At 38.6% G+C, this 10,403-nt stretch overlaps 1 protein-coding gene across 1 annotated transcript; it reads left to right on the forward strand.

The window, feature by feature from the left end:
- Positions 1-2,507: 2,507 nt before the first annotated feature.
- LOC108679809 (gonadotropin-releasing hormone receptor-like) lies at positions 2,508-10,014 on the forward strand (the record flags this gene model as incomplete). The annotated part of the gene is given in 6 exon segments (XM_018168535.2): positions 2,508-2,842; positions 3,997-4,155; positions 4,372-4,558; positions 4,808-5,016; positions 7,144-7,250; positions 9,017-10,014. Coding segments are annotated over 6 exon segments (1,993 nt in total), but the record flags the coding sequence as incomplete, so codon positions are not given.
- Between the last annotated feature and the right edge of the window lie 389 nt (positions 10,015-10,403).

Consider the following 10,403-nt stretch of genomic DNA (forward strand, 5'->3'; position numbering starts at 1 on the left):
AACTATAAAATGCTTTATATTGGCTAGATGTTAGGAGGCAGTCACCAGGCACCAGCAGCAGTCAGGGCATTTTTGGTCTCATTTAATGATTTATGGGTGCATTGTCATTGTGTGGTTTCTGCTAAATTTTTCAGAATGGCTCTATCACAGCCTCACAACTTTACAAGAGAGGCAACCGAACACAAAATGTATTTAAAATCATTATTAGTTCTATTTACTCTTTATTTCACAAATTCACAGACAGGGCAAGAAAAAGAGCAAAAGACATAAAATTTAGGTATACTAGGGTATAAACTATAAAATGCTTTATATTGGCTAGATGTTAGGAGGCAGTCACCAGGCACCAGCAGCAGTCAGGGCATTTTTGGTCTCATTTAATGATTTATGGGTGCATTGTGTGGTTTCTGCTAAATTTTTCAGAATGGCTCTATCACAGCCTCACAACTTTACAAGAGAGGCAACCGAACACAAAATGTATTTAAAATCATTATTAGTTCTATTTACTCTTTATTTCACAAATTCACAGACAGGGCAAGAAAAAGAGCAAAAGACATAAAATTTAGGTATATCTTTTTAGTTTTTAGTATCCTTGCACTTGCAGTGTTTACAGATTTATTGATTAGGTGAGTTTTACAAGGTATAGGATATATATAATGACCAGTTATTCGAGTGTCTGTCTAGCCTAAGACTAGGGATGGTCAGACTCGTAAATTAGGTTGTGGCTCGTGGGCTCAAGCCTCAATGGGCCACATCCTGACATCAGAGACATGAATAGTTCTGAACTTCTGACCTCAACTGAAATTCATCTGTAACATTGTTGAATAGAAATTATTCCAGTTTTTCCTAACTTTTGTATTGCATTAAAAAATAGAGAATTTTACAAATGTAAAGCACTAAAAGCAGTGCGACTGCGAGATAGGATCGGAAATTTATGAGATGAACAAATAAAAGTTTAGAGTCAAGTTATCATTTGTACACTAGCTACCGCGTAGGCACAGTAAAGCGTCTTCAATGTTTTGTTTTCGATTGGTAAGAAAAAGCGATGCACCATTGAAGTGATTCATATGAAGAAAAATCACAATTTTAAATTAATGAAAAAAATAATAAAGAACGAAATGGAGTTGAAGATATACAAGTCTAATTTTACATCACATAAACACACTCCCCACCTTCTACAGAAGGGTGGAGGGCTGAGCTATCGCAACGTTGCCAAGTAACATTAAAGAGTCGATAATATATTGATATCATAGGCGTTTCTCCTTTGACTAATAACTTTTAAAGTCTCACTAGTATTTTTTTATGGTGTTCTATATTAGGTTCAATCAATACTTTGTTTGGTAATATTTATACATTAATGTTTGAAATATGCTGACGTTTGGCACCCATTATGAACAACCGTCTTCAATTTCAGCATGAAATCATATTAGCATGCGATTTCTTGAAAAAGCATTCAAGCGAGGTTTCACTTACATAATTTAAATTAGCAAAATATGGCCGGGGTAACAGTTCTATATCAGTTAAACGCTCATACTACTTGTACTTGATTTAACAATTTTAATTTCATGCCATGTTCAACGTATTATTCACGCTTTGAGAAATTTCTATCTAAATCACGGGTATAAAGAAAAATGATGGCAAACAATAAGATAAAGTTAATTTTTGAGTGACAAATGATAACTTGTGGTTAATGTTAGTGTACGTACTACATTCAACTTGGAGTAGAGAAGCACTAGTGACATTGATAATTGCACTCTGAGTGAGGTCACGTCATCTTCAAGTGGGTGGTCTGTCCCATGGTTGAAGCGACGCATGTATAGTTCAGCCATGGTCTGTCCAATACGCACCCGCGCGTGGGACAAACCTCCAGTAGTCTCTCTGGCTGGCTGAGTGCCTGAGTCGCGTTCCATGTCGCAGTACGCGCCTGGACTTGTCTGGGGTTGCAGCAATTTAGGATAACTCGAATTTCCGGTTATAATGAGTTGCTCACTAATGAGCTTGCACATAGAAAGTCTGAAGTTGATTTAAAATATATATATATATATATATCTTCAATAAGGCAGCATTCACGCCAACAGTGCTTTGTTTGCGTTTCAGAGTGCCATAAATCCATACCAGATTTATTCTAAAAATGCATTCGTTACCTTAGATTCTATTTACAAATCCTTATTGAAAATTTAATGCGTAAGCCAAAAAATATGTTCATTTAAACAATTTATGGTCCCAAAAAGAAAGATGATCAATTCTTAGGCTGAAATGATGCGGTGTTCCAAATGTTTCGGTAGTAAAATGTTTTTGTGTCCTATTATATCGTTTCAAATTGAGCTCTCTATTACATTGAAGTACTTTCGTTTGCAAATTGTTATTAAGTCGACTGGTTGAAATTTTGTTTCCATTATACCACAATAACAATAATCCTGACATGTACCGCACTCACGTTTTCACTTGTATTTCTCATTTATCAAGGTTTCGTTTCGTTGTTATCTTTTGACAGCACTACTTTTTGATCAAAATGTCAGCAATTCTCTCGAACTCTTCAGTTTTTCTGCCAATTTCAAAGGGGCCAGGGAGACACGCGCCCCAGTTTTCTCATGACACATTAGTCAAAGTTATCGTCCTTGGACTCATGACGATCTTCTCACTGATCGGCAATGGCGCCACAGTTTACAGCATTCGGCAACGGAAGAAGCTACTTTCGAGATCCACGATGCACAAACTCATTCTGCACATGGCGATCGCAGACATTTTCGTGACATTAGCTTGCCTGCTGGTGGAGACCATCTGGACCTACACTGTAGAATGGTTAGCCGGAGATTTTCTTTGCAAACTTGCCAAATATTTGCAGGTAAGTTTAAATGCAGTGTTTAAATAACCGGGATGAAGGCAAGTGGAATGCTGCATTAATGTTCAGCATATTTTGACCACTTCTTTTTCAGTTAAAAATTGTCTATCAATCAAGCTATTATTTTTCTTAAAAAAGGTTAATTTTATCATTCAGAACAATAGATTGTGCAATTTTTGCTTGAACCAATAGGCTCTACATCGCGCATGTGATTTTAAACTAAACTGTAAATGGCACGCTTATGCAATCAATTTATCTCTGTCTCAAAGACATCCAGCATAACCATCTTCCATAAATCCTTAAGGGCCATGCAAAAGTTCCTACAGCAGTTAATAAATGGATTTGATGCCGCATCCGGATCTAACATCCCACAAAAGACCGCATCCCTTGTGGAATCAAATCACAAAAAGTACAAGAATCGGCAACAGGTCATAGGCCTTTTTCTTCAGTGCCGACATTTCTATTATATTATATTCAAGCTTATGTTTGCTTACGGTCGAAGTCGGTGGAAGAGGTCAATTCAGCATTGCTTTGCAGATGTCCAGTCAAGACGCTCCTGTATTGAATAAACAATGTTGGACATTTTATTCATGCTCACATTGGCTTAGAATAGAAGAGAATAGAAGTGTCGGCACTGAAGAAAGAGACCCATAGCCTGTTGCCGATTCTTGTGCTTTTCGTGACTTGATTCCACATGGGATCCGGCCTTTTGAACCCGATATATCCTTAACTGACGATTGGTTAAGATAGCTGCTGGACTTATTGTAAGGTCCGTAAGGTGCTAGTCATTTCAAGACTGAACATTTGTTCCTGCATAGCTTCGTCTAATCTGTTCTAGAAGGCGTTTATACTCAGAGCCTCAACAATGCTATCAGGAAGCCTGTTCCACATGTCGGTGACTCGAAGTGAGAAGAAATGTCGTATGGATGTGTTACAACGCAGTTTTTTTAGTTTATGGAAGTGGCCCCTGGTGTTGGTTCTTGTTTCAAATTCTAGGACTTCTTCTGGGACCTTGTTTAAACCGTGGGTATACATGTATACTTCAATGAGGTCACCACGTAGACGTCACCACTTACGCAGATGTTATATATATTCACCAAATAATGTAAGGCATATTATCCATATTGATTTACTTTTATTCCGCATGGTCTGCACAGATGTTCAGTCTGTACGCGTCTACGTTCGTGCTGGTGCTGGTGGGGCTGGACCGCCTGGTCGCCGTACGCTTCCCCATGCAGCGCGCTAAGACCCTCAGCTACTGCGACGCGGCTGTCTTCATCGCTTACGTTACGGCGGCAGTCCTCAGCATTCCTCAGGCAAGGAATGATGTATTACTCTGCATTCTCCAGGCAAGGAATGATGCGATATTGCTCAGAATTTTCAGGCTAGTAATCATATGACATTATTGAGCATTTCCCAGGCAAAAACTCAAAAATGGATCTGAAATGATCTCCATACATCCAAGAATCAGATTGTCTAAATTGTTCGTCGCATATAACAACTCGTGTCGTTATGAGCTCGTGTGGTTGCAGTTGGTGGTGTTCAGCGTGCAGTTGGGACCGTTCGTGGAGGTGTTCGAGCAGTGCGTGACGCACGGATCATACACGAAGTTTCGGTGACTAGAACAGGTCTACGGCAGCGTGTCTATACTAACCCTCTTCGTGCTGCCTTTCACGGTCGTCGTGGTTACCTACGCCACCATCTTCATCACCCTGCACAGTAACTGATAATAATTAATGAACGATTAACAGTGAGTGATCACCAGTGAGTGATTACCACTTTATAATACAAGATAATCATTTGTCGAAATTTACACTTTTCGTGAACATTATCATACATAATTTTTTGTGTTTTCAAAAGTGTTTTTTAGATTGTGCTAGTAGAGAAATATTATTTAGCATTATTTATGTGTAGACGATATAAAAAGTGTACATATAATGTAGCTGTTACAATCTTCTCTGATGGCAGAGAGTGAGCTGAATATTCGTGGCAACGACAACAAACAGCAAGACGGACAAGGTGGCAACCGCCAGCGTCTGATCAAGCGAGCTAAAAGCAAAGCGCTACGCATGAGTGTCATAATTGTGCTCGCCTTCCTCATCTGCTGGACGCCATACTACTACATGATGATACTACACGTCTTCGGTGACAGCAAGGATCAGGGCAGCGAGGTGCTGGTAAGTACTCTCCCGGTCAATTGTTTTCGGAGGACTTGTACTGTACGTCTTTGGTGACCACATGAGACAAGAAGATGGATGAAAAAAAACCTCTAAGCACTCTATTCCAGCTAGGTACTTGAAACTTACTCTTACTTACTATCTTTCGAATTTGAAAGATCCTAGCAATGATCCGAGTATTAAGTATTACGATAATTACAGTACCATTATATTATAAGTTGGTTTGTTAGTTTCTACTGGTGCCGTTATCTTTGACTTCCTAAAAGCGATCCTCGAGTTCATTGGTGCCGCATTATTCGTATAACTAATTATTTGCGATCAATAAAGCTGACAGGCACCATGAGATGAACCTTGTGGATCGCAGCATGACGTATAGCGGCAGCATGACACTTGACGCATGACACTTGGCGCATGATGGCAGCATGACACATAACGTGTTCCCTCTCAGTCTGCCGTACCACAGAATGCTGGTTGCCAGACCTTCATCTTCAATGTTATTTTTATAATTTTTCGCCCTAAATTGGCTTCAATTTAGAAAATCAAAGGAGGAAATATAGTGTTTTCTTTTTGCGTGGCTGCATTTAGTCTGAATATTTTCACTGAGCGGTTCAGCTTCTTCGCCTTAATCAGATTTATTGAATTATTTAATCACACTTTGATCCTTCAGTACTTGACGATGGTATAACTATGAACTTAAATCGGGTCATCCGAATGCCAGTTCTTGCTGGGTTCGGCACCGAACATTTAAAAAACTTATTTTACGGTTGTTGGGTTCTGACTGTTAAACTCGCTTCGCAAACCATTACCATGAACAATAAGGGTTGAATTCTAGCCGTTTGGACCTCAAGTGTTGAATTTTCACCGTTTGTACCCCAAGGGTTGAATTATCCAAGTTGGGATCTTGAATTTTCACCGCTTTGACCCTCAGGGTTGAATTCTCACAGCGCGGATCTAATGTTGAATTCTGAGTGTTTGATCCCTTGTAAGAATTTAATAATTGGGATTGTAATTTTTTAGGGGGTTTAAACGCAATCGCAAAGAATCTACGTTGTATTGTATTCGAGGGCTGGTCTTGCAACTTCAGACGTAAGGCGTGTTTTGAGGTAGTCTACACTCCACGGATATCATGGAAATATAATTTTTTAAAGTTAGCTACAGTTTCTTTCTAATTGGACATGTATGTACCCTAAACTTGAACTGTATGATGAAGCATGTAAAATATTAATTCATGGAAGTAGAGCAAGCATCGATAAGAATTTAAGTTTTACAATGGTTAATTTTCAATTGCACATACTAGAGATTAGCATAACCGATATATCATCCGTTGTAGTGCATCAAAAATTATAAAATTCCACGAAACCTGAATATTCATATCAACGTAAAAATTAATAATCACCGGATAAATCGTCCTAATTTTCAGGACCCATATTTGAAGGACATTATATATTATTCATGTATTATTCGTAAAATATGATAATCACCGGAAAAATCATCCTATGTCTTTAGAACTCAGATTTGGATGACGTTATATATTATTCGTTTATACTTAAAAGTTAATACTCACCCGATAAATCATACTATTTTCCAGGACTCAGATTTGAATAACGTTGTTACGTATATTCGTTTGGCGAAGGATTTGAATACACGATTTTTCGTTCAGTTGTCTTTATAAATCGGTTTCTGTAAACAAACAATATACAAAGGTAAAAATGGTTACATAAAATTAGTATTGCACATAAAGGTATAATCGAGAAGTAAAATAATTTATTTCGAACATATAACACGATAAAAGTCAAATATACACGTTACACGAATCTTCAAAAATAGCACACGCTTACCAAACATTTCCTTCTGTACAGTCCAAAGCCAACACCGCAACTGAAAGTCTAGATGCTTTTAAAACTGAACTAAAGTAAAATGTCACTGACACACATGCATCCGGCGAACGAAATGTACAAGAGAAGCGCATTTAAGAACCAGGTATTCAACAGACGTTATATATTATTCATTTATACTTAAAAGTTAATAATCGCCCGATAAATAATAATATTTTCCGGGACTCAGATTTGAATGACGTTATATATTATTCACTTATACTTAAAAGTTAATAATCGCCCTATTTTCCAGGACTCAGACTTGGACGACGTTATATTTTTCTTCGGGATGTCGAACAGCCTCGTGAACCCTCTCATCTACGGCGCGTTCCACCTCTGCGGACTGCGCGACAACAAGAGGTCAGAGGGTACACTCAAGGATATGGGTGAGACTTTGTCTAAATCGCGATGCACTTTTACCATTTGTGTGAGTCAACTTAGTACAGTTTGACCAACAAAAAGCGCGCATCAAGAGCTCTTTGATCGTTGCTGGAGGTAAGAAAGCGTGTCACAAATTGGATATACATTTTCTGGGTTTGTCTGCCTCTATCTTTTTAGCGCATTTTCTCATTTATGGAAAAAATGCACTATTGTGCTCGCCATGTCCGTCTGTCTGTCTGTCCGTCTGCCCGTCTGTCCGTGACCTCAAGTTTTCGTCGACGAGAAAATGCGCTCTCTGTCGCTCACTTCAGTGAGTACTGAGTTATATTTTTTTCAATATTTTCTCATTCATGAGTCGCTCAAACGCACTCAACGAAATAAGTGAGATTTTGTCAAAATGGCGCTGCGTTTTTGCTTTTTGCCCTCGTGTGTCATCCTGACACAGTTTTGCCCCGGCACAGGGCGCATTAATGCTTATTTAGTACAGATAGTGTGTTGGTAGATTAATGGGTTTTAGTACAATAAAACCCATTAATTTCTTTCATTAACTCCATGCACTATGGCAGATCACTGAAATGGCTGAAATTTGTTATTAAATAAAATATATTAAAGGAATTAAGTGATCACCAAAATATAGTTAGCAGCAATGGTTAAGGTTGCGTTCAATCTTGGAATAGACAGACCTCTGAACACGCGTTTGCGCGTTCATACGGCAGAACGCAGCTTTGTTGGGGAATTGCAAGTTGCATTTTGTAGCGATTGGCTTCTAAGTCTCATACTAGTCATCAATGAACTTTTACCATCATTATTTCACTATTTCCTGTGACAGAAACGAGATTTGTGCCAATATCAAACTGGGAAAATTGAATATTATTATATTGCCAAAATTATCTTCAACTGATATTTGATACAGCAATTTCTTTGTGAAAATGACGGTTTAATATAAAATTAGGACTATTAATTACAAAGTTAAATGAAATTATTATATGGGATACATACGGAAGAGAAACATGCTTCTTCACATCGCTACAAAAGTCATTCTATGGACGACCGAGTGATGGACGGAATGAATAGCTTGTCGAGATTAGCGTTGTAACGCTGCCAGGATTTGCATAGAAAGGCAAAGTAGTGTCTCTCCTCGAGGCCATCTCCATATTGTGTCAAAACAATGTTTTGCAAACAATAGAATCATATGCGGGTTTCCTTTTCGCTCATAAAAAACTCATTTTCATTTTAGTTGTATTTTTTTACTATTTTTTTATTGTTTTTTACTGGCTTTTATCAGCAACGCGAAATGGAGACAATGAGATGAAAAAATTCTATGTGTAATAGTCAATAATGCTGAAAATAATTGAAGTCAATGAATACAAAGGAGTTCGTATTTTCATGAGTTATTATAATAACGCTCACATGCGTCGATTAATTAAATCGAAAGCTTGAATTATCTTAACTGGATTAATTGAATGCAAATTAACAATTGTTTCATGACAGAAATAGTAGTTATCATGAAAGTACTAAATATCAATGAAGCCGATTTTTCACAGTAGTATAACTATTATGATTGGTAATGTTTTGATGAGTTGTTAAGAAAAGCACATCGCCATCTCATCAATTGATATCTTTCACCTCATGGCAAAACTTAATAAAAAAACAATGATAGAAACTGTATTATATATCTATATTTCTACATATATACAACAAAAATTCGAAATAAATTACACTGATAAGAATGTTTGGATGCGCAGGAGAGGCCGCGAGCGTCTGCGTACGTTGAGCGGGCGTACGGGCACGAGCACGCGCACCACCACGTGCACCACCACGCGCACCACCACGTGCAACACGCGGTCCACAGCCCTGCAGCCCCACGTGATGCCTTGCAACACGTCCAGCGACTCCCTGCAACTCCTCAAGCAACATCCTTCACTGCAACTCCAACCTCGGTCATCGTTGCCGTTGCAACGTCCGTTACAACCTCTACAACTTCAGATGTCGCTGCCACTGCGGCAACAGGCTTCACAAACACCGTTGCTACAACGTAAAAAACTTACTCCTCAACCAATTTCACCTCTTGTGCAACATCAGTCGGGAAGCAAACATCAGCATTACGAGCAACAAACACAATCTGAGACTCGTCACCAACAAGAGCACCAGCTAGACCACAATAAATTCAATGTAAACAATCAGATCGAGACGACTACGCAAGATCCAGAATTGTTACTGACATCACAACTTGGGAACAATCCAGCAACGGACGAGCTGAAGCAGGAACAATCTGGCCTTGAGCAAGAACATCAAGATGAGATTATGCATCAGAAAACATCTTGTGGACCTGACGATCGTGATCACACTTCAAGCGGTGATGAAAATAATTTACCAGCTCGCAGTTTTTTATTTAAGCAACAGAAAATAAAACAACAGAAAATGTGTCATCTGCAAAATTCAAATTCTTTGAAGAGAGAAAATTTGCTGGAGAAATTACAGTGGAGGCGAAAGCAGAGCCTGCAACAGCTCCCACAATATGAAGGAAGAATAAACTTTGAAGGAAAACGTGAGATTGATGAGAGAGAAAAGCCAATGACTACAAATTTCAGTATATTTAAGAGATTGATGAATAAACATGATGGTACACAGGTGCAAGACACTGACAGCTCACCGGCTGACCTGCTCATGAGTGACTACGAATCATTCGAGCCTCAACCGAGACCCAAACAGGTTGTAGAATCACTACCAACGAATGCTAAGATCCATGAAAAAACGGCAATAAAGCCCTCTGTAAATCATGAAACGAAATCCAATATTTTTAAGGTGAAAGCGGCGATCAAAATTGAGAAAGAAGTTGATAAAAAACTCATTTTCCGACCATATTCTAGGGTAAAAACGAGCTACCTAAACTTTTTCACAAGCGAAGCTGATCGAAATATGAATTTAGGCAACAATCGAAGCGATAACGCATCCAAGAAGCTGCAACCTCTGTGCCGAGATATCGTCATCAGGCCACAAATTCATCGAGTAAGCGAATGAACTTGTAATATTTTCTTTGCCTGAATAAATTCGATGTTTCAATGATATTCTTGGCTAAATGTCAATTAACGGCAGTTATGGTCCAGCGAGGGAAAAGAAAGCATAAACCCA

This window comes from Hyalella azteca, unplaced genomic scaffold (genome assembly GCF_000764305.2).
Source record: "Hyalella azteca isolate HAZT.00-mixed unplaced genomic scaffold, Hazt_2.0.2 contig14630, whole genome shotgun sequence".
Classification (NCBI taxonomy): domain Eukaryota; kingdom Metazoa; phylum Arthropoda; class Malacostraca; order Amphipoda; family Hyalellidae; genus Hyalella; species Hyalella azteca.